Source organism: Oncorhynchus nerka, linkage group LG8 (genome assembly GCF_034236695.1).
Source record: "Oncorhynchus nerka isolate Pitt River linkage group LG8, Oner_Uvic_2.0, whole genome shotgun sequence".
NCBI classification, from domain to species: Eukaryota; Metazoa; Chordata; class Actinopteri; order Salmoniformes; family Salmonidae; genus Oncorhynchus; species Oncorhynchus nerka.
This window is the reverse complement of record NC_088403.1, coordinates 27,221,716-27,246,433: the sequence shown is the minus strand read 5'-3', so window position 1 is coordinate 27,246,433 and position 24,718 is coordinate 27,221,716. Positions and strand designations below refer to the sequence as shown.

Below are 24,718 nucleotides of genomic sequence, written 5' to 3'. Positions count from 1 at the left end.
ACCAGGTGTGCGTAATGAGACAAGACAGTCCGGGGTTGGTGGTGATGATCCAGTTCAGTGACACCTAGAAGGCCAGTGACGTAGACCTCCGGAGCTGGTGAACAGAATGAGCAGCAGTACTGGGGGAATCCATAACACCAACGGTCTCATTATTCCACATTTTGTTGTGTTACAGACTGTGTTACAGACTTCAAAATGTATTCATATATATTTTTTCTCACCAAACTACACACAATATCCCATAGTGGAATTATGTTTAAAAAATAACAAAAATCTATAAAAAAAGGAAAAAAAGAAATATCTCATTTACATAAGTATTCACATCCCTTAGTAGATTTGAATATACCCTTCCTAACCTAGTTGCTGGAGAGGAAGGAAACCGCTCAGGGATTTCACCATGAGCCCAATGGTGACTTTAAAACAGTTATAGAGTTTAGTGGCTGTGATAGGAGAAAACTAAGGATGGATCAACAACATTAGTCACTCCACAAAACTAACCTAATTGATAGAGTGAAAAGAAGAAAGCCTGTACAGAATACAAATATTCCAAAACTGCAATAAATGTGGCATAGCAATTAACTTTTGGTCCTGAATACAAAGTGTTATGGTTGGGGCAAATCCAATACAATTACAGAGTACCACTGGTGGCTGCATCATGTTATAGGTATGCTTGTAATCGTTACGGATGAAAAAGGAACGGAATTGACCCAAGCACAGGCAAAATCCAAGAGGAAAATCCTAGTGTTTCAGTCTGCTTCCTAAAGCTAAAGTAAAATACTGTTTCACACACAACTTTTTGGGGTCAAATGTAATTACATTAAAATAACAAAAGGTATGACATCATTGCACTCTATTTGACTTTCGATAAGAGATTCTGGTAAAAGACATGCCCTGAAACCAAGTTCATGACACTCCTATATTTGTCACACTCATGTACTACACATATGGTCTCTAATCTTTCCTCCAATTGGTTCTGTCTATTACAAATAGTGAATGAATTGACCTCAGCTCCCAAGGACCAGGGAAGGAGAGTTGGAGACCACTTATTTTATAAATCGGTACATTGCCCTCTACATGTTTGTTCACAGTAAAAGCTGCCAGTTCTGTTGCGCCCTATTTAATGGTCACTACAGAAATAATGTATTTTAAATGGCGTGTTGAAGTGGACAGGCTCAAGGCAGGGCAGGTTTGCTCTCAGTCTGTTCTCTCTGATAAGATGTGTTTGTTTACCTTCTCACTCTGCCACTTGACTCTGTAACAGTCCCATATTTCCTGGTGTCCATTCCATTCACTCCATCGCTGCGAGACAATGAAGGATACACACACCCTGCTCAATCTGCTTCTGCTGCTAGTGTACCTAGCAGGTAATATGATTTAAAATATATATAACAACATTTGTTTATGATAATATTTTGTGAACATTTCTTTTTGAGGATGCAAAAGTCGTTTTGATATTAGCCAGTAGGTTTGGACACTGCCTGTTAAGCTTTGTAACTATATATACCTTCAATGTCTACAGAGGTCCAGCTTTTGTTTGGGTGAAAATAGTGAAAAACATTATAATATGTTGATGATAGACTGTGGCTGTTTTGATGAACTTCCAGGATCAGCTTTGACCACTGATGGAGGGAGTGGCAGTATCAGTAAGTAAACCACATCACATAATAGCCAAGACAAATTATTACAGGATGGAACACATCGCTGCATTGATGGGAATGTTGGGTACTTTGAATAATGACTGTGGTAGTAGGGTAGCACTATCACCTATCAGCTAACTACAGAAGTGAAGGCCTTTTGTTGGATTATCGTTTAAGTAATTTATAACTGTTACAAGAATACATTTACTCCCTGTTTCAAAGAAATCATTCATTCTAAAACCGGTAGGCCTACATTACCTGATTGTGCACTGTCATTTTCAGATGGTCCCTTGGAACTAACCATAGTGGGACCTGACTTTGTTAAAGTGGGCGTGCCACGCAGCTTTGACTGTGCCGCCCAGTGCTCTCCCTCCTGCAGCTACAGAATGAGTATCTACGGACAGATTTGGCAGGGCAACAAGCTGTTGTTCACAGCTCGCCAATGGGAAGAGTCCCTAAACCTTACATGCACTGCAAGGAATGATGACTCTGGGAGGTCCTCTACAGTATCTAAGATACTCCAGGTTTTAGGTGGGTAGGTGGTTTGTTGGTTTTTATGCCACTTCACCTGATATTAGGAATGGATCGATAATTCAATGTGTTGTAATTTACTGACAAGATGTCTGGATTACATGATTAGTACTAGATTAAATTATTTTGCTCACGCTATTCACATTGGTTGTAGGATCTAGACTATTATCTAAATGTGTATGTGTTCCTCCTTTTAGCTGGACCAACCAACGTATTGATCACAGGCCCTGCCCTGATGACCCCAGGGGCCCCTCAAAGCTTCCAGTGTAACGCCGACTGCCGTCCCTCCTGCAACTACACCTGGAAGATAAAGGGCCGATGGCTCGGGGGGCAGGGGAGCGAGATTACCGTAACTCCCGAAGAGTTGGCCACCTCTGTTATCCTGAACTGCAAGGCCATCAACAGTGTGTCTGGGTTCTATGCCATGGCAACCAGGAAAATACCTGTGACATGTAGGTTGTTGGGAGATTTAATTTAGAGCTTCCTCTAACAATTGTAGTTTCCCTCTTGTTGTTAGTGTAATGCAATTGTCCATCTCCACATCAATAGCTTCATCTATCAATATACACACGTTCCCTTACAAAGTATACAGTGTATATTTGATGATTCAAGAGTGATGTTGGTGCTTTGGTGGAAGTGATATTTGAACCAGTTTCTTCCTTTAATTGTTGTCTCCTACCAGCTGGTCCATCAGAGGTCCACATCATAGGCCCAGAATCTGTTGCAGTCGGCTTCAAGTCCATGTTTCAGTGCATTGCCAAATGCACTCCCGCTTGTGACTACCGCTGGACCATTGATGGTCACACTGTCTATGGCAGTGAGATGGAGATGACGGTCGAGCAACATGTGAAGCCAGAGAAGATTATGTGCCACGCTCAGAATACGATCTCAACTCATTTTGAGGTGGTCACCAAGACCGTACGGGTGGAAGGTACAACAGAAATCTCATGATCATACATTTTAGCCACTACCTTAATTTTAGGAGACTATATCTTTAACTGATGTATATGGTCTTTATGATGCTGTCATAAACATTATTTGACCTAATATCATGGTTTTTTGTGTTCCTTTTGGAATGTTTTTTTGTGCGTGTGACAGACAATGACAAAAAAAATGATCCTCTCAAAACAATATGCTTGTCAAGCTGTGTCCAGGTTGTGTTTGTACAAGCAGACCATCTCTGGGAGGAAGCGTCAGCATTGGACAGCAGCTGAAACCGGGTCTCGATTGAGTACGAACACTCCTTGCTGACAACAACACCAGGCTCCAAAGCATTAAAGCTGTAAAACAGGAAAACAGACTGAAAATAGACAAGACATTATAACCTTGCATACCCGCTACAGTGCCTTCAGAAAGTATTCACACCCCTTGACCTTTTCCACATTTTGTTGTGTTAGTCAGAATTTTAAATTTGATACATTTACATTGTTTTGTCACTGGCCTACACACTACCCAATAATGTCAATGTGGAATTATGGTTATTTGTATTTTTCTTTTAACTAATTATTTAAAAATGAAAATATTAGAAGTATTGAGTCAATAAGTATTCAAACCCTTTGTTATGGCAAGCCTAAATAAGTTCAGGAGTAAACATGTGCGTAACAAGTCACAACATGACTTTTAGAATGACTACCTCACAAATACAATTATCTGTAAGGTCCCTCAGGAGAGCATTTCAAACAAAGATTCAACCACAAAGACCACAAAGGTTTTCCAACGCCTTGCAAAGAAGGGCACCTATTGGTAGATGGGTATAAATGAATAAAAAAGCAGGCATTGAATATCCCTTTTGAGCATGGTGAAGTTATTAATTACACTTTGGATGGTGTATCAATACACCCAGTCACTACAAAGATACATGTGACCTTTCTAACTCAGTTGATGGAGAGGAGGGAAACCACTCAGGGATTTCACCATGAGGCCAATGGGGACGTTAAAACAGTTACAGAGTTGAATGTCTGTGACAGGAAAAAACTGAGGATGGATCAACAACATTGTAATTAACAAAACTAACCTAATTGAAAGAGTGAAAAGAAGGATGCCTGTACAAAATAAAAAATATTCCAAAACATGCATCCTGTTTGAAACAGGAATACTGGAATACTACAGTAATACTGCAATTCACTTTTTTTGTCCTGAATACAACGTCTTATGTTGGGAAAAATCCAATACAAGTAATGAATAAGGCAGCCCACACACTGTTGAAGCTCCCAATTCATAGCTTTATTGACAACGTTTCGATCCGAAACGGATCTGCGTCAGGTCAAATCCAATACAGCACATTACTGAGTACCACTCTCCATATTTTCAAACATAGTGGTGGCTGCATCATGTTATGGGTATGCATGTAATCGTCAAGGACTGTGGAGTTTTTGCAGCTAAATAAAGTCATGGAATGGAGCTAAACACAGGCAAAATCCTAGAGGAAAACCTGGTTCAGTCTGCTTTCCACCAGACACTGGGAGATGAATTCACCTTTCAGCACGACAATAACCTAAAACAAATCTAAACAAGCGTTGCTTACTAAGAAGACATGGAATATTCCTGAGTTAAATCTGCTTGAAAATCTATGGCAAGACCTAAAAAGGGTTGTCTAGCAATGATCAACAACAAATTTGACAGAGCTTGAAGAATTTTGTTGCACAGTCAAGGTGTGGAAAGCTCTTAGAGATTTACTGGGGTGAGTTGGGGTGGGCAGTCTATGTTTGATTTTCTATGTTTCGGCCTAGTATGGTTCTCAATCAGAGGCAGGTGTCATTAATTGTCTCTGATTGAGAATCATACTTAGGTAGCCTGGGTTTCACTGTATGTTTGTGGGTGTTTGTTTCTGTGTCTGTGTTTTTCACCACACGGTACTGTTTTGGTTTTTGTTCGTTTCACATTTATTGTTTTTGTATCAGTTGTGTTCATGTTGAGGATTTCTTATTAAAAGAACCATGGACACTTACCACGCCGCATATTGGTCCTCCGATCCTTCTCGCCTCTCCTCTTCAGAGGAAGAGGAGGAAAACCTTTACAACCTTAATAGAAAATGACTCAAGTAAAAGTGAAAGTCACCCAGTAAAATACTACTTGACTAAAAGTTTAAATATACTTCAGTATCAAAAGTAAATGTAGTTGATCAAATCTACTTAAGCATCAAAAGTAAAAGTACGAATAATTAAGCAAACCAAACGGCACAATTTTCATTTTTTTTATTGGATAGCCAGGGTCACACTCCAACACTCAGACATAATTTAAAAACAAAGCATTTGTGTTTAGTGAGTCAGCCAGATCAGAGGCAGTAGGGATGACCAAGGATGTTCTCTTGATAAGGGTGCGAATTTGACCATTTTCTGTCTTGCTAAGCATTGAAAATGTAACGAGGGATTTTGGGTGTCAGGGAAAATGTATGGAGTTAAAAGAGCATCATTTTCATTAGGAATGTAGTAAAATAAAAGTAAAAGTTGTCAAAATATGAATAGTAAAGTAAAGTACAGATACCCCCCAAAACTACTTTGAAGTAGTACTTTGAAGTATTTTTACTTAACTACTTTACACCACTGCTTTCCACCAGCATTGTACCTCACTGTACCATCCTCCGGTCCAACCAGCTGTGGGATGTTGACCCCAATGATTTCTATAAACCCTGGATTGCTGATGCTATGTATTGACCATTGAGAGGCTATGAAGACATCGGTCGGCCATATTGGCACTCCCCAGTAGGAGCAGTCCTCCATAGGAATGAATGGAATTGACTGTATATATAATTCATTGGTCTACCCCTGTCACAGTGCTGTCCTTCATCACGCCAGAAATCTCTCACAAAGTGTTCACTCTGGTCTTTCTGCTGAAAGACAAATTACAGAACAAAAAATTGTTTAGTAAAATATGAAAGCTTCCATCAATGTAATTGTCTGTAAATGTAAATGTATGTCTGCATCCTTTCCAATCCCCCATAAATATATATTTTTGTAAATATACACTATACTCCAGTGAGTTTAATTAGCTCCAATTAGTGTAATTTGTTCAGAAATAAAGTAAAATAAAAATCATTAGAAATAAGATATTCTCCTCTTTTCTACTGTAGGTATGTGAATCCAAATTAGTTTATTCTATCGATATTCATAAAAACATTGAAATAATAACATATTTTTCTATTTTCGCAGACACCGATGCAGCAACCCAGGATGAATACCCCTGATCTAACCCGCTGGCTTCTGAAGCCCCCATGAGTTCCCGAGTCGAGAAGCAGTCTAGCTAATGAGCTAGTGTCGCAAATTAGCATTTAGCAATTAGCATTTTCTAGCTAGTTGAGCTGGTTTACAATAAAACATATTTTTGCTAACAGATGATGGGGTTCCCTTGGTCGCCGGTTTGCCTGGTCCCTGGGCATGAAAAGGTTGAAGACCTTGGGTTAGATGATTCCCCCAGACACTGTAGCTAGCTAGCAAGACCTGCTCAGCAACAATGTTATTGGGATGCGGCAATGTTGGATTAGTCTTTTAATTCTGAGGTAAATGTAATTGAAGTAAGTGGTTACTACTGGTTCAAATCCAGTGTAACAGAAACTATTATGTCCTGTATTTTGGTAAGAGCTCAGAGTGATGTCACACACCCAATTCTTAATAGTTTCCTTATTAGGGGTTCACAGTCAAGCTACCTATTTTTATTCCTAGATTTTTTTCAAATATCTCAAGCATAGATTGGTAACTTTTTTTCTAATTTGACACACAGGAGCTATGTTGGCCTATAGGTGGTGTTGTTAAAAGTGGTCCCACTTAAACCCTCATATCCACCAGCCGTTTGACTTAGAGACTTGAAACTTTGTATGTAGGCGTCTTTCCTTACGCTGAACAAATTTCCCTCAAGGACAGTGGTGGAAAAAGTACTCCATTTTCATACTTGAGGAAAAGTAAAGTTACGTTAATAGAAAAAGACTCAAGAAAAAGTGAAAGTATCCCAGGAAAATACTACTTAAACATCTGGTTTTAATATGCTTAAGCATCGAAAGTAAATGTATTTGCTAAAATATCCTTTAGTATCAAAAGTAAAAGTATAAATAACTTCAAATTCCTTACATTAAGCAAACCAGGCTGCACGATTTTCTTGTTTTAGGGATGACCAGGGATTTTCTCTTGATAAGTGCATGAATTGGACCAGTTCCCTGTCTGGCTTAGCATTCAAAATGTAACGAGTACTTCGGGGTGTCAGAGAAAATGAATGGAGTAAAAAGTACATCATTTTACTTGGAAATGTAGTGGACTAAAAGTAAAAGTTGTCCAAAATATAAATAGTAAAGTAAAGTACAGATACCCCAAAAACATTAGCACTGGGATTAAAATGACATTTTTGTAAACATATACAATGGTTTTAAACACACAAAATAAAGGAGTCTAGTGATTAAATATGTTGACATCGAGTGTAGATGCATGAAGACACGTTGACATTTACCTTTTTTGAATACTGTGGAGCTCCAAGGATTCAGGGTTATTTATATCCAGAGTCCAATTCCAACTAGACAACTAGTATAACTTGTGATGGGCTCTACAATGTGAAAAGCATGACATGGATGATGGAATACAACTGCAAGAAATGGTTATGTGAAATGTTTATGCGAAATTAGGTTCAAATCAGAGTTTCTGACACTGTTGACACAACCAAGTCAAAGTCTATTATATACACAACTGTGTGAGGTTAAGTGCAATTACATTAAAAGAACCAAAAGTATGACATCATGGCACTGTATTTGACTTTCACTAACAGATTCTGGTACAAGCCACGCCCTGAAACCAAGTTCTCGACACTCCTATATTCGTCATACACTCATGTATTACACATATGGTCTCTAATCTTTCCTCCAATTGGTTCTGTCTATTACAAATAGTGAATGAATTGACCTCAGCTCCCAAGGATCAGGGAAGGAGAGTTGGAGACCACTTATTTTATAAATCGGTACATTGCCCTCTACATGTTTGTTCACAGTAAAAGCTGCCAGTTCTGTTGCGCCCTATTTAATGGTCACTACAGAAATAATGTATTTTAAATGGCGTGTTGAAGTGGACAGGCTCAAGGCAGGGCAGGTTTGCTCTCAGTCTGTTCTCTCTGATAAGATGTGTTTGTTTACCTTCTCACTCTACCACTTGACTCTGTAACAGTCCCATATTTCCTGGTGTCCATTCCATTCACTCCATCGCTGCGAGACAATGAAGGATACACACACCCTGCTCAATCTGCTTCTGCTGCTAGTGTACCTAGCAGGTAATATGATGTGAACAAACAACATTGTTTTGAGATCATGTATTTTTGAGGATGCCAAACTCGGGTTTGACATCAGTCAGTAGGTCTACATGTTCTTGACATTGCCTGTTAAGCTCTATAACTGTGTATATGTTCAGCGTCTGCTGAGGTTAAGCTTTTGTTCGGACAATGGGCTAACATATTTGGGTCTAAGCATAATGATAATTTTAGTGTTACATATACATTATAACGTCTTGATGATAGACTGTGCGGCTGTTTTAATGAACTTCCAGGATCAGCTGTGACCACTGATGGAGGGAAGGACAGTACCGGTAAGTAAACCACAGACACATACTAGTCAACGCATTACAGTATGGCAACATCATTATCTGGAATGTTGGGTCCTCTGGATTGTACCTGTGGTAGGGCGGTGGTGCTAGCAGCTAGCAGCTAACTACTGTACAGAAATGAGGGGTCAATTTGAAATGCCATAACTTTTTATTTGTAGTAATTTATCCCTATTACAAGTAAATTTACACCCTGTGTGCCGAAAATCCGGTAGGCCTACATTACCTGATTGTGCACTGTAATTTTCAGATGGTCCCTTGGAACTAACCATTGTGGGACCTGACTTTGTGACTGTGGGCGTGCCATGCAGTTTTGACTGTGCCGCCCAGTGCTCTCCTTCCTGTAGCTACAGAATGAGTATCAATGGGCAGATTGGACAAGGCAACGAGCTGTTCTTCACAGCTCGCCAATGGGAGGAGTCCCTAAACCTTACATGCACCGCAAGGAATGATGACTCTGGGAGGTCCTCTACAGTATCTAAGATACTGCAGGTTTTAGGTGGGTGGGGGGTTTGTTGGTTTGTTTTTATGACACTTAACCTGAAGTTAGTGGTGCATGGTCTTTGTGGTTTTTGGAATGGAGTGATAATTCAATGCCTTATAATTTACGGACATGATGTTTGGAGTACTGGATTAGTGCTAGATTAAATTATTTTGCTCATGTTTTTCACATTGGTCGTAGGGTCTAGACTATTATCTAAATGTGTATGTGTTCCTCCAATTAGCTGGACCAACCAACGTATCGATCACAGGCCCTGACTTGATGACCCCAGGGGCCCCACAAAGCTTCCAGTGTCACGCCGACTGCCGTCAGTCCTGCAACTACACCTGGGGGATAAATGGCCGATGGCTCGGGGGACAGGGGAACGAGATTACCGTAACTCCCGAAGAATTGGCCACCTCTGTTACCCTGAACTGCAAGGCCATCAACAGTGTGTCTGGGCTCTATGACATGGCAACAAGGACAATACCTGTGACATGTAGGTTTTGGGGAGATTTAGAGCTTCCTCTAACAATTGTAGTTTCCCTCTTGTTGTTAGTGTAATGCAGTTGTCCATCTCCACATCCAGGGCCGGATTAAGAAATCATAGGCCCTGGGGCTTTGTTTATAATAGGCCCCTGGTAGGATTTTTGGGGGGATCCTCTCGAACCCCATAGAGGCTTGGGCCCAGGGGCTTCGGCCCAGGTAAGCCCCTGCATTATTCCGGTAGGCCGACATTAGCTGATTATGCACTGTATTTTTCAGATGGTCCCTTGGAACTAACCATTGTGGGACCTGACTTTGTGACTGTGGGCGTGCCATGCAGTTTTGACTGTGCCGCTCAGTGCTCTCCTTCCTGTAGCTACAGAATGAGTATCGACGGGCAGATTGGACAAGGCAACGAGCTGTTCTTCACAGCTCGCCAATGGGAAGAGTCCCTAAACCTCACATGCACCGCAAGGAATGATGACTCTGGGAGGTCCTCTACAGTAACAAAGATACTGCAGGTTTTAGGTGGGTGGGGGGTTTGTTGGTTTGTTTTTATGACACTTAACCTGAAGTTAGTGGTGCATGGTCTTTATGATATTTGGAATGGAGTGATAATTCAATGCCTTTTATGGACATTATGTCTGGATTACTGGATTAGTGTCACAAAGTGTTTATACAGAAACCCAACCTTAAACCCCAAACAACAAGCAATGCAGATGTAGAAGCACAGTGGCTAGGAAAAACTCCCTCGAAAGGCAGGAACCTAGGAAGAAACCTAGGGAAGAACCAGGCTCTGAGGGGCGGCCAGTCCTCTTCTGGCTGTGCCGGGTGGAGATTATAAGAGTACATGGCCATTAAGGCTAGATTGTTCTTCAAGATGTTTGTTCATAGATCACCAGCAAGTTAATAATCACAGTGGTCGTAGAGGGTGTAGCAGGACAGCACCTCAGGAGTAAATGTCAGTTGGCTTTTTGGTGTTCCTTTTGTAATGTATTTTTTTGTGTGTGTTACAGATGGTGGAAAATCCATGGCCACACAGGCTGAACAGACTATAGACCTGCTTCTGTTCACATTCACACTCTCACTCTACACCGTAATATCAACATAATCCAGGAAAAGGTGGTTTTATACAAGGAAGTGATCTGTTCTCCACATGCATATCTGAATCATTTGAAAACATGTCATCATTATTACAGACAGTGATGGAACATGTGGTTTATTGGTAAAGAACAAAGAACAAACAGTGCCTCTCATATCAGGATGTTAACGATATTTGCTGATGATAAGTGAAGTGGAAAGGCTTGGCTGAATCTTTCACTATCAAAGCACTACGTGTGTCTGTGCAAGTATCATCACGTGTATAGCCTATTTGGATTAAATATTTAATAAAGACGCATATACATTAATTTAGTAACATGTCTTTTTTGCAATGTGTAACTGTTTCCATACTTGAGATGGAGTTGAAACCTGCAAGCATGCCATCTTCATGGAAAGCACAGACTTTGAAGTGATGTATTTTAAATGGCGTGTTGAGGTGGACAGGCTCAAGGCAGGGCAGGTCCAGCTCAACACGCCCTTTAAAATACATTACTTCAAAGTCTGTGCCTTTGGAAAAAAATAAAACATTTATGTAGATCTTGTTTGCCCAAACAATTTACACTCCTAGTATTTGTCTACAAACTGCATTACTGCAATAAACTACATGACAAACTGTTTTTGAAAATCTTAGTATTTTCTCTCAAATAAGTTCTGAAACAAGTACTTTAAATCAATTACCATCATAGTGAATTCAATATTTGAAATGTGAAATAGTTCCGTATTGTTAGTTGAAGTGCTATGTTCACATGTGGTCTGACTGATGAGTAGCATTAACTTCACAACAGATGAGGGACCCACCCTGCATCTACATCTACATTTTGCTCTTGAATGTAATCAACACGAGTAAATATTAAAACACACTTGATCACGGAGTGCGATTAGTCCGCTTTTGATTATCACTGATTATATATCAGGAGTTTCTTTTATGGTACATAAGAACAATCAATGTTCCAGAGAGGCAATGGTATCACCTACACACACACCCTCTCTATCTTTTCAAGCTTTTCTAATGCATAACCCTTTTATCATCTTGAATTATAGTTCAATTGGTTAAGTTAATGAACGCATTTTAAATGGAAAAACAAGTATCCTTTATCAATATAATTATTACACCAACAACCTCTGCATCTACATCAGAGCTATTCGACATAATAGGATGAACAGATTAAAACATATTTGCACACTTTCTTTTGTCTGTAACCTTCACCTGTCTGAATGGACGAGAAGCAAACAAAGTGAACGCTCCCTCGCTCAGAGACATGTCACTTATCAAAAGGCTCCGTCGCAGTAGATCAACGCCTACGAACACAAGGAACTAGCACGCACGCCCTAACCAGAACACAATACCGTGGAGCTGATTACCCACATAAAGGTCCAAACGCTAGCGTTTGGAAAGCGCTTTCCTGGCACTGTTGGACAATGTCTTGTTTTTGAATTGGTTCCTGATAAGATTGTCAGACTTTTTTTCCCTGAGGTATAAGGGTAGAACAGCTGTTGTGTGGACATTTCAGCCACTTAGTCACCAGGATCTCGGCAGCAGAACCATGGTTCTCCTCTGCACATTTCGTCTGCCTCTGCTGCTCACCTGCCTGGCAGGTAAGATACCACATTCAACTGAACCTGTTAGTGTTGAGGTCAAATCTTCTTCAAGTCAGGAATGACATTTGCTCATGCAATTTCTATTGTAAAACAAATTCAGATTTTTTTTCTGAATTGTCAAAGTAGTCAATAAGAAATTGTTTTGTAATGAAAATCAAAATGTTTTAAACAGAGAAGTGGCTGCATGTAATGTGTATCTAGGGTCTAGGCCATTTAAATGTGTTACTAATGCTTTTTAAGATAGTTCATGTATAGTGAACCATTGTGATGGCATGGGATTCTTTTTCTTTCTGTGTTTCTGTAGGAACACTTGCCAGTGAGAGAGAGCAGGGCAGGACATCGGAGGAAACCACACCATGTAAGATACATTAGTTTTCTGGCATAATTCCGAAGTATACAAAATAAATGTATGCCAAAAATCTATATGCATTCATCACCCATTGTTTATCCTTACGCTAACATTATAACAACAATAAAACATTCAAATCCACTTCGTCTTAATTTTTTTCACATTATGTGTATGACCCAGGGGCTTGTTTTCCATTCTGTCAGATGGGCCGTCCTCTGTGGAGATCAGTGGGGTGAACACAGTGACGGTGGAGGTTCCCTATGGCTTCCAGTGCTCAGCCAATTGCTTTCCAGCCTGCACCTTCACCTGGACCAGAGGAGGGCTCACTACCCAGGGCCCAGAGCTCAACCTCCAGCTGAAGGAGCAGGTTCCTCCACAGGTCCTGATCTGTATGGCTATAAACCCCACCACTGGGAAGTCAGTGACGGTCAGCAAAACAGTCAATGTGACAGGTAGGCTACTTATAATCCGTTTTTATCAATCTAAACGAATATTTAGAAATCATAATATGCCAACAGATGTTATGCTTTTGAGCCTCTGTACTGCACATGCAAAGTTTGCGGAGCTCTGTTCTACACTCTCCAACCTAATTCAACCCACGACAATGATTTATTTTCTAGCTGGACCATCCAATATAAAGATCACAGGTCCTGATATACTGTCCAGTGGAGTGACGTCCAACTTTTCCTGCTCTGCTGATTGCTACCCGTCCTGCTCCTACACCTGGATAATTAGTTCTGAAGCACAAAGCACAGTGACCACCAAATACGGTCAAACCATCTCTGTCACACCTGACTCCTGGGAGATTGCAGAGGAATTGATCTGTGAGGCTCAGGACACTGTCTCACTCCTCTACATCTCAACCTATGTTACACCTTATGTGGCCCGTGAGTGGAATTTGTCATTCTTTTCAACTTTGGAGTGGTCCATTGAAGTCACATTGGATAATTATTACTTTATTATGTTAGTCATATATTCTGTGTAAACTGTATTTTTAGAAGGTTCTAAGAGTTTACAATTAAATACACAATCAAGTGTTTACTTCTACCTCTTCCCAGGCGGACCGGTGGATATTTTCATCACGGGTGCCAGCTCGGTGACATTAGGAGACACTTACAACTTTGTGTGCTTTGTTGACTGCACCCCCTCCTGTAACTTTACCTGGACATTCAATGGAAAGATCTTCAATGGCGACGAGATCCAGTTGCCCATCTTCCATAAGGGCCATAAGCCTGTGGTTAGCAGTAAACTGGTGGTTACTGTTGATGAGTACAGGCACAATGAGGCACTGACATGTGAGGCCGAGAATGTTGCCTCAGGGGTCACTGCTGTTAGCACCAAGATCCTGAGTGTCACTGGTAAGTCAGAGTTTTTGTGACAAAAGAATTGTCACAAGTCAATATTTACAATCAGATGTTTGAAGGTGAAACCCACCATTTTGTAAAAGCCAACTCAAAAGTATTTAACTTGGTATCTCTCTGTTTAACTTCTGTCCTCTTCACCTCTTTTCCACTCCCCTGTCTTCCAGATCCTATCTCTGTACAGCCGGTGTCCCAGGACAAGCCCTTGGCACACCAGCCCTTCTCACTGCAGTGTGTGGGCTCTCAGAATCCAGCCTCCATTTTGTGGTTAAAAAATGGCCTCCCTATAGCTGTGTCCGGCAGGGTCAGTCTCTCCCCCAACAACATCACTATGTATTTTAGTCCTCTGCTCCAGTCGGATGGTGGGCTGTACCAATGCATCGTTTCTCAGGGGGGAGCAGCCATCAAAGGGGTTGGGTACCAACTGAATGTAAATTGTGAGTATGAGTATGCAGAGATACATTATATTTATACAGCCATTTTTGCTCACCATACACCAGTATTTCAAGAAAGATCATAAAAGAGATCCAGTAACTGTTTACAGGAGCAATTAGGGGTTAAGTGCTTTGCTCAAGGGCACAACATAATTGTTAACCCCTAGGCTACCTGCCACCCCTATGTGTGTGTGTGTGTGTGTGTGTGTGTGTGTGTGTGTGTGTGTGTGTGTGTGTGTGTGTGTGTGTGTGTGTGTATACACTGCTCAAAAAAATAAAGGAAACACTTAAACAACACAATGTAACTCCAAGTCAATCACACTTCTGTGAAATCAAACTATCCACTTAGGAAGCAACACTGATTGACAATAAATGTCACATGCTGTTGTGCAAATGGAATAGACAACAGGTGGAAATTATAGGCATTTAGCAAGACACCCCCAATAAAGGAGTGGTTCTGCAGGTGGTAACCACAGACCACTTCTCAGTTCCTATGCTTCTTGGCTGATGTTTTGGTCACTTTTGAATGTTGGCTGTGCTTTCACTCTAGTGGTAGCATGAGACGGAGTCTACAACCCACACAAGTGGCTCAGGTAGTGCAGCTCATCCAGGATGGCACATCAATGCGAGATGTGGCAAGAAGGTTTGCTGTGTCAGATCAAATCAAATTCGCCACTGGCACCCTGTGCTCTTCACAGATGAAAGCAGGTTCACACTGAGCACGTGACAGAGTCTGGAGACGCCGTGGAGAACGTTCTGCTGCCAGCAACATCCTCCAGCATGACCGGTTTGGCGGTGGGTCAGTCATGGTGTGGGGTGGCATTTCTTTGGGGGGGCCGCACAGCCCTCCATGTGCTCGCCAGAGGTAGCCTGACTGCCATTAGGTACCGAGATGAGATCCTCAGAACCCTTGTGAGACCATATGCTGGTGCGGTTGGCCCTGGGTTCCTCCTAATGCAAGACAATGCTAGACCTCATGTGGCTGGAGTGTGTCAGCAGTTCCTGCAAGAGGAAGGCATTGATGCTATGGACCGCCCGTTCCCCAGACCTGAATCCAATTGAGCACATCTGGGACATCATGTCTCGCTCCATCCACCAACGCCACGTTGCACCGCAGACTGTCCAGGAGTTGGCGGATGCTTTAGTCCAGGTCTGGGAGGAGATCCCTCAGGAGACCATCCGCCACCTCATCAGGAGCATGCCCAGGCGTTGTAGGGAGGTCATACAGGCACGTGGAGGCCACACACACTACTTAGCCTCATTTTTACTTGTTTTAAGGACATTACATCAAAGTTGGATCAGCCTGTAGTGTGGTTTTCCACTTTAATTTTGAGTGTGACTCCAAATCCAGACCTCCATGGGTTGATAAATTTGATTTCCATTGATAATTTTTGCGTAATTTTTTTTGTCAGCACATTCAACTATGTAAAGAAAAAAGTATTTAATAAGAATATTTCATTAATTCAGATCTAGGATGTATTATTTTAGTGTTCCCTTTATTTTTTTGAGCAGTGTGTGTATATATATATATATATATATGTGTGTGTGTGTGTGTGTGTGCTTACAAGCTAATCATAAAGATATTTCATGACATTTTCCAGATGGACCACTTCAAGCTGTTATCATCCAATCTGGCAAAGGCCCAGTAGGTAAAGTCTTGTATCTCCTGCCTGGATCAAAGACAGCCCTTCAGTGTTCGGCCCTGTGCTACCCCACCTGTACCTACACCTGGATATACAAGGGGAGGCTGGCAGAGATGAATGCCTCCTTCTCCCTCACACCTGAGACCAACATGGACGGAGGACCCCTCTGCTGTGTGGCTTACAACTCAGTGACCAATGACAACAGCACTGCCAATACCTCAGTTGTGTTAATTGGTGAGAAGCAGTTAGATTGTATTATCAAAAAAATATTTCTGTTCAGACCTTGAAAATGAGTGGTCTTGTCACTGTTGTATGAAGCATGAAAAGAGGTAGTGCAGAACAAATGAGCCATTCTAAACTCAGCAAAAAAAGCCCCGTTTTCAGGACCCTGTCTTTCAAAGATAATTCGGAAAAATCCAAATTACTTCACAGATCTTAATTGTAAAGGGTTTAAACACTGTTTCCCATGCTTGTTCAATGAACCATAAACAATTAATGAACGTGCACCTGTGGAATGGTCATTAAGACACTAACAGCTTACGGACGGTAAGGCAATTAAGGCTAGTTATGTAAGCTTAGGACACTAAAGAGACATTTCTACTGTCTCTGAAAAACACCAAAAGAAAGACGCCCAGGGTCCCTGCTCATCTGTGTGAACGTGCCTTAGGCATGCTGCAAGGAGGCATGAGGACTGCAGATGTGGCCAGGGGAATAAATTGCATAGTCCGTACTGTGAGACGCCTAAGACAGCTCTACAGGGAGACAGGACGGACAGCTGATCGTCCTCACAGTGGCAGACCACATGTAACAACACCTGCACAGGATCGGTACATCTGAACCTCACATCTGCAGGACAGGTACAGGATGGCAACAACAACTGCCCGAGTTATACCAGGAACGCACAATCCCTCCATCGGTGCTCAGACTGTCCGCAATAGGCTGAGGCTGGACTGATGGTTTGTAGGCATGTTGTAAGGCAGGTCCTCACCAGACATCACCGGCAACAACGTCACCTATGGGCACAAACCCACCATCGCTGGATCAGACAGGACTGGCAAAAAGTGCTCTTCACTGACAAGTTGCGGTTTTGTCTCACCAGGGGTGATGGTCGGATTCACGTTTATCGTCGAAGGGATGAGCGTTACATCGAGGCCTGTACTCTGGAGCGGGATCGATTTGGAGGTGGAGGGTCCGTCATGGTCTGTGGTGTCACAGCATCATCTGACTGAGCTTTGGCCATTCCCCCCAGAAATGTCAGGGAACTTGCAGGTGCCTTGGTGGAAGAGTGGGGTAACATCTCACAGCAAGAACGGGCAAATCTGGTGCAGTCCATGAGGAGATGCACTACAGTACTTAATGCAACTGGTTGCCACACCAGATACTGGCTGTTACTTTTGATTTTGACCCCCTTTGTTCAGGGACACATTATTCCATGTCTGTTAGTCAGTTCATGTTCAGTTTGTCTCAGTTGTTGATTCTTATGTTCATACAAATATTTACACGCTAAGTTTGATTAAAATAAACGCAGTTTAGGACAGTGAGAGGACGTTTCGTTATCTGCTGAGTTTAGGTCTAATGTTGACCTTTCTTTCAGATGGACCATCTAACGTGACCATCTCAGGACCAGGTGCCCTAGAGGTAGGGGTCAAGGCCAGCTTCAAGTGTATTGCCCAGTGCTCTCCCTCTTGCAGCTACACCTGGAGTGTGTATGGTCGGACCATGCACGGCAGTGTGGTTGATATAACCGTCAATCGTTACGTGGCCACTGAGTCTTTCAGCTGCGAGGCACACAACACGATCACCGGGAAGACAGCAACAGCCAATGAGACACTCAGTGTCACAGGTATGGTCAAACTACTCTGATCCATCAATTTAATTGTTGGTCTTATAACACTTTCTACTACTCTGTTCAACTGGGGACAGCATCTGGGGTAACAATTGTCATGCAGCTGGCCAGTTACAGCCATAATTGTTATTTTAGTAGAAAAATGTTGAGCTTGTAATGTATCATAATGCATGTTTGAAAATGAGCTACAACAAACCTAATGAATACAACACAGCTTTGGTGAAACCCACATCTCAATAACTAATAGTTGACTCCTTGGAACTTTTGGAAATGAAGCTTCTCCCCACCGTGCCGTTCTAGCCGTAAACCTTCACCCACTTCATGTAAAAATAAAAAACTGCCATTGGGTAAACTATTCCTTCAGAAAAATGTTGAATCCCAGCCATGCTAAAATCTAGGTATTAAGACAATTATGACACTTTTTTTTTTTGTTCACGGTAATTCTCCATTATTGTTAGTTAAACGCTAATACAATTATTGTGCCAGCCCTACATAATGTGTAGTAGACATGCCACAAAGTTCAGCCAGCTATTAACATTTCTTCCCTTTTTCCCAAAGATTCTCACTGGTGTGGATGTTGAGAAAAGTCAAGAGAAGAATTCCATTCAATGGCGGTGGGACAACCATGCAATCTAACAGTTTCTTTATTATCTTGTGCTGCTGTCTGGAAAATGTGTGCTTTGTTAATGCAGTTTGACAGACTTCCTGTAATTGGTTTACTTTCCACATATTGTCTATACTTTGGTGCCAACCTTAGTCCATGTGTAGAGGACACCAAAACCTATATTTGACAGTTAACGTGTGAAAATGCTATTTGCTGAAAAGTATCGTCTCCGTATCTGCACTTTCAGTGATCATCAATAAAGATTGTCAATTTATTAGGTATTCACTCATTCACTGCAATTAACATATTGAACATGAGATGTACAGTCCTGGACAGAATAATTGAAAATAACAAATGTATTGGCTTTCTGAGAGCGCCAGATGCATATTTGAACTATTAACCCTATGGTTCTGTGGGCCGCAGTCAGATAGAACATTCTTGTTTTGGCCATGCATAGTAACTACTGTTCTCATACGAGGATGAAACTTATACATGTTTTGAGCTATAGAAAAAAAACAGTATAGCATTACATCAAATGTTACAGACCTTCCAATATGGCAGCCAAAGTTAAGTGAATCCTTGTTGCGTACATATAGCAATGTTTGGATTAGCAACATGTACTAGAGCATTGAAAAACTCCTTCAATCGACTGCTTGCTGAAGTAAAAAGCAATTTTGCTCTCCGTGGCGATGTCCATTTTTTAGGGTTCTGCACTCACGTCACACGCCATACTTCTTCTGCAGGGCTCCTACTGAAACGTCCTCAAGTCCAGCTTGACGAAGAAAGTCAAACAATTCTTGTAGAACTACAACAAAAACGTTTGCAGTTATCAATATCTGTTAATCATTTTGCATTGGGGTTAAATAATGTATCACAAACTGTGCCAGATCAACAACCAAATCGGTACCTTTCTTCTCGGGGATGGACATGAACATGACAGCCATGTCGAACCGCCTCACACCGGCCAGATTCCTGAGGATCTCCAGTATGACAGGTGGCTCTTCCTTCCTTCATTTTGATAAGGACAATGTGACAACAGTCACATTTCTTGTATGAGCTATAACATTCGTAATAGCATGGTATTTTCACAGTACTTACTTGATGTAGAAGCTTTGTAACGTCCTCAAAATCTGATTGAGTATGTCTGGCTCAAGAGAGCTCTGGAAGATCTTTGCGTACGCCTGAGGCTGGATTTGCTAAAACAGAACACAGACACACAACAAATAAACATCCGTCCTTGGTGGCATCTACATGTTTTTCTCAGCAGAAAAGACAAATCTCATTGTATGGTGATTTGTTTGTGTACAAATAGAACCCCAAACAAGAGATCAGGTCTCTGTTAAAGAATAGATGATCACAACAAGACAGGCATCCAATATAGGCTATATCTTATTAGTAGGTCACATGTCATTAGCACCCATTTTGTATAGGCTATGAATAAAAGGTTACATAAAAAAAAAGACAGTAACACAACCCATATTGCTTATTTTCCCCTTTGTACTTCATTTGCAGATAATATGACATTTGAAATGTCTTTATTCTTTTGGATGTGTAATATTGCATTTTTTCATCATATTTTAATTCCACACCCACCTTCAAATACTTGTAGATAACTTCAGGGCCATTTCCAATCTTCCTTAGGTCTGCCTCTAGCTGGAAGCTGTTGGTGGGGGCAGGAGGTACGACCTCAGTTGAGGGTGTAGCAGGCAGTTCTGTTGGTTCACTGACAGTTGCCTCCCTGTGCTTCTGTGTCTGTGCTCTCACAGCACCCCCCCCAGGCCATCTGAAATAAGAAAACAGCCTCAGTGGTGCTATTGTCAAAAGCCTAACTGTTGACAAAAGTTATATTCAAAACATGTATCAAAATCCTCCAGCCGTTCGGCTTGAGATTAAGCAATTAAACAATATCTCTTACTTGACAGGGGAATGTGAGGGGATGTTTGATATTTCTTCAATCTTCAGGATCTTAGCACTGGGGGAGGTAGAGGGAGGTGAGGCCTCACCCTGACCCTCTCTCACAGTGTCTGCGATGGAGGTGGTCTTCTGGGGCCTAAAACAGGGGGCTGTGGTTGAAGTGAACACAGCAGAGGGCTCCTTCTGGACAAGGATCTTTCCACCAACCTCCTCAATGTCCACTCTCCTCAATGGTTTCTGAGATACAAAGAAATCCAATAGGAACATTGTTGTGTGAATCTTTCAAGCAAAGTTCAGAAACAACCTACCGAGAGTATTTTTCCTGTTTTTATCTGAGAGACTCACGGTTGACTGCAGGTGAGGTGGTTTGTTAACTGGCAGTACTGTTCTCCGCTGTGCATGCTCCTCTGTTGCCAGCAGACCACTGGTGCCCATGTCCTACACAAGAGCAGAGAGATGCTATGTCTAGGATTTGTCAACAAAGACAACAGGTTTAAGAACATTAACACAAAAACCTTAGTGAGCACGGAACCACATACGTACAATTGCAATCTTCTTCATCTCATGAAATGCCTGCTTGTTTCCTGGTTCTAGCTTCAGGACCTCCTCAAAATCTTTAAAAAAAAAACATGACATAATAAATAGTTCCATGACTACTGCTACCATTCACATAAAGACTTCAACCTGCTCAAGGTAGTTACATAGAAACATGCCTAGCCTACACAAAATGGTTGCTAATGACATGTGACCTACTAATAAGATATAGCCTCTTGGATGCCTGCCTACTGTACCTTCTATAGCTTGTTTTAGCAGTCCCAGAGCAGCCCTAGCTGTCCCTCTGCGGGCAAAGGCCTTTGAGTAGGTGCCATCCAGGGCTATAGCTTTACTGCAGTCCTCCTCAGCCTCTTTATATCTAGGGAGAGAATCAAGCTTAATCAATGCACAGCTTTGAAAGAATTTATACTTATCCAATACTCGCTTATCCTGCCTTCCCTGCTGCTTACCTCTGCAGCTTTAAGTAAGCCATGGCCCGGTTGGCAGGCAGGAGGACATTGGTGCTGTCTGCTTCCATGCCCTTGGTGTAGTACTCTACTGCAGCCTCATACTTCCCTTCTTTGAAGTATGCGTTCCCCTGAAAGAGTCAAGGTTTAGTGCAATGGTAACCATTTAGAAAGCAATGCACTTAAACACAGGCAAATAGCATGCTGTAGTACACCTGTGGTAGGTCTTCAGCGCTGCAGTGTCTCAAGAGTCACTGGGAAACTGGTACCCGATATGTAAGGGGCCTATACTAACATCGAAAGATAAGTGTAGCTGGTGGCTCTACCCTGTCTTTCTGCACCACCGCCTCCTGTCTCCTCTGCTGTTCCTCCATGAGCTGCTGTTGCTTGACGTCCACCACAAGTGGCGTCACCACTGCAGCCTCTGGGCTTTCTGCCTTTCCACCCAGTTTAGCAATGACCTACCGATAGAGGAGAGGTTAGGGGATACAGAGGTACAGTAATAGATCCAACACCAGATAATGTCTCACCTCTTTGCATTTCATCACTTCATTCTGTGCCTCCAGGTTCCCAGGATCCAGCTTGAGCACCATTACATAATCTAGTTATGTAGAGGAAGGAAGCAGAAATTGTTTTAAGTGACCAATTATTCTAAGATAATACAGCATATAAAAACTAACTCTGCTGGCATTCTACCCATTTGAAAACGTGTTTTGTTGTGTTACTATTATTCCTCACCTTCTAGGGCAGATTCATAATGTTGCAGGGCGAATCGAGCCGCTCCTCTTCGTGCAAATGCTTTGAAGTAGTTACTGTCCAGAGCGATGGACAAGTTGCAGTCAGACTCTGCAACAGCAAACCTGACACAGACATAGGTTCACACATTAATGTTGTCAATTAAAATGTTACATATGTTGCTTATTTCCTTACATGTTGCTTACTTTTTGAGTCTGAAGAAGCAGGCAGCTCGGTTTGTAGGCAGAACGGGGTTATAAGGGTCTGCGCCCATGCCTCTGGTGTAACACTCAATGGCATCATCATACTTCCCTTCTTTAAACAGCTGATTACCCTGAAAAACAATTGTCAAATTCAGTACAGCAAATATAAGATTTAGCAATATATACATACAAGAAAGTAGTAACATCTACTGACTACAGGTGACTACTGACAAGAGTATTATTAACTACTACCACCAATGACTGGTGATAGTTGCTAACGAGGCCCCGATGGTGGTATATTGTTTGGGTAATTGTCTAGGATCGAAATCACAGCATACTGCAAACAAATGCCCTTCAATGGTGGTCATTGTGTCATCATAATAATAATATGTAATATTTTAAAATGACAACATTTACGTGCAAATTCATATTTCTGCATGTCTGTCAGGTTTGATGTCGCTGAGTCTGACTTCAATACTATAAGTGTGAAGCCATACTTTCTCCTTCTCAGCAAGAGCTGTGTCTTGGTCAGTAGCAGGAACCCCAGAATCCTCAGATTCAGAGTCATTGGACTCAGCAGCGCTATCCTCTTTATCCATGGACTCCAAAACCTTGTCCTACCAGAAGACAAAAACATCCCAAAAATGTTTAGTGTAACAGCAAGCAGTACATACTGTTTAACAGGGTGCACTGCTGCCATTCAGCTTAAAACCATAGACTTAGTTTAAACTCACTATTGAAATCAAAGGAGAAACAGGCAAGATCCACCTAATCCATTACCACATCAAATTTGTCCCATGACTGATAGTCATAAGACTTTATCCTGGGTGCTTGTTTTGTTTCAGTCTTTGCATTGTTGTCTGATGCCTTCTTTTTCTCCCTCTTCTTTTTGTAGTCCTTGTTTCGCACTGGTGGGAGGCTTTTCTAAGGCAGGAATACATAGGTCAGGATCTTTCTAACATTGCAAATCTCAACTCTATAGCTAAACATAAAACATACACATTTTCAAGTGTTACATACTTGAGACTCGCCAACACTCCCACTTCTTAGTTGTTCATCCTTCTTCTTTATGTCAGTTTCCCAGCTGTTAAGATCTTTCATGAAGTTATGCAGGTCCTCTGCATTTTGTCGCATTTGCAGTTGGAGTTCAATGGCTTTGTTTTCAGACATGCCTACCTGTCAAATACATTGAATAGACTAGGTTGACAAAACAAGAGATAGGATCACTTTAATTTAAGATGTTAGATAGCTAGCTGACTATCTAGTCAACGGGGACAGATATTCAATAGAAACACTAACTTAGTTAACTAACAGTCAGTTATTTGACGTTACTCAAAAACGGTGGCGCTAGTAACGTTACGCTACTGTTGACTAACTACTATAACACCAAGTAGCTGGCTACAGTTGAGAAATGTGCTAGTTAGCGAGTCACGGCTATCTCGCAAAAGCAGCCATTTATAAATGCTAACTAGCTAGCGGCCTAAACTAACGCAACGCGTTTAACGAGTTTCGACCTGCCAATAAGAGCTAATGACATTATAATATTTGAGTACCTGTCCCTTGCGTCCCAAGTTGATTGTAATTTATCCGTTGAATTTTAAACGAGGCTTACTAGCATTTAATATTAGCTACAAACTATCACCATGCTGTCGTTTTCTGTTTGTGTTCGGTGCCATGACAGCGTGTCTTCTACTTCTTCGTCGATGAGGTTTAACTGCGGTTGGCATCCAATAAATGTTACATTACTGCCACGTACTAGACTGGAGTACTCATACTGTCCTTAAAAAAATATATAAACAAAAACACTACACTCACAAAAAATAAAACCACACTACTCCACTATTTACACATATTTAGTCCTTCCTCAGGTCAAAAACCTGAAAGGATTGGACACCACCACTTAACACACCCTGTAACTCTTCTGATGTCTCGCACACCCAAATACCTCTCTGCAGCTGCCACCACAACCTCCATTTTCTGCAATTTACATTCCATCCCTGCAGTACAGTTGATAACCATTGCTATATATGCAAAAAATCTAATCTTACTGAAAAATATATCACCTGTTGGCCTATCCATCTGTACTGGTACAGATCTACTACTCAAATCACTCCTCTCAGGATCTGTCCCCCTTTACTGCCTCAGCATATGACAACTTTTCCACTACCCTAAATCTGTAAACCTAAACCTGTCTTTCTCGCAAGGGACATTTCTAATCCCCAGCCCC

At 41.6% G+C, this 24,718-nt stretch overlaps 3 protein-coding genes across 5 annotated transcripts; 2 read left to right on the top strand and 1 right to left on the bottom strand.

Annotated features, from left to right (window-relative positions):
- Positions 1–1,247: 1,247 nt before the first annotated feature.
- On the top strand, positions 1,248–11,419 carry LOC115133061 (uncharacterized). 2 transcript variants are annotated; one of them, XM_065021606.1, is made up of 10 exons: positions 1,248–1,364; positions 1,605–1,643; positions 1,920–2,168; positions 2,366–2,620; positions 2,851–8,408; positions 8,681–8,719; positions 8,985–9,233; positions 9,460–9,714; positions 9,981–10,229; positions 10,718–11,419. In XM_065021606.1, exons 1-5 carry the CDS (start codon positions 1,310–1,312, stop codon positions 3,117–3,119), a joined length of 867 nt encoding a protein of 288 aa, XP_064877678.1. In that variant the 5' UTR covers positions 1,248–1,309; the 3' UTR covers positions 3,120–8,408; positions 8,681–8,719; positions 8,985–9,233; positions 9,460–9,714; positions 9,981–10,229; positions 10,718–11,419. The 2 variants fall into 2 exon arrangements, with proteins under 2 accessions (XP_064877678.1, XP_029521759.1); XM_029665899.2 differs by lacking the exons at positions 1,248–1,364; positions 1,605–1,643; positions 1,920–2,168; positions 2,366–2,620 and having other exon boundaries at positions 8,205–8,408.
- A 701-nt stretch (positions 11,420–12,120) lies between these two features.
- On the top strand, positions 12,121–18,912 carry LOC135572902 (hemicentin-1-like). Its single transcript, XM_065021605.1, has 9 exons — positions 12,121–12,398; positions 12,706–12,759; positions 12,954–13,202; positions 13,371–13,637; positions 13,809–14,108; positions 14,279–14,548; positions 16,147–16,422; positions 17,783–18,031; positions 18,593–18,912. Exons 1-9 carry the CDS (start codon positions 12,347–12,349, stop codon positions 18,613–18,615), a joined length of 1,740 nt encoding a protein of 579 aa, XP_064877677.1. The 5' UTR covers positions 12,121–12,346; the 3' UTR covers positions 18,616–18,912.
- Positions 18,886–24,249, bottom strand: LOC115107043 (RNA polymerase II-associated protein 3). Of its 2 annotated transcripts, XM_029630398.2 has the most exons (17): positions 24,045–24,249; positions 23,512–23,667; positions 23,272–23,415; positions 22,989–23,108; positions 22,495–22,622; positions 22,292–22,413; positions 22,084–22,154; positions 21,880–22,014; positions 21,557–21,684; positions 21,344–21,465; positions 21,096–21,166; positions 20,898–20,990; positions 20,554–20,789; positions 20,232–20,421; positions 19,737–19,834; positions 19,546–19,646; positions 18,886–19,443 (listed from the first exon to the last, which is right to left on the bottom strand). In XM_029630398.2, the coding sequence occupies exons 2-17, from the start codon at positions 23,659–23,661 to the stop codon at positions 19,358–19,360; spliced, it is 1,995 nt and encodes a 664-aa protein (XP_029486258.2). In that variant the 5' UTR covers positions 23,662–23,667; positions 24,045–24,249; the 3' UTR covers positions 18,886–19,357. The 2 variants fall into 2 exon arrangements, with proteins under 2 accessions (XP_029486258.2, XP_029486262.2); XM_029630402.2 differs by lacking the exons at positions 23,512–23,667; positions 24,045–24,249 and having other exon boundaries at positions 23,226–23,364.
- Positions 24,250–24,718: the final 469 nt, after the last annotated feature.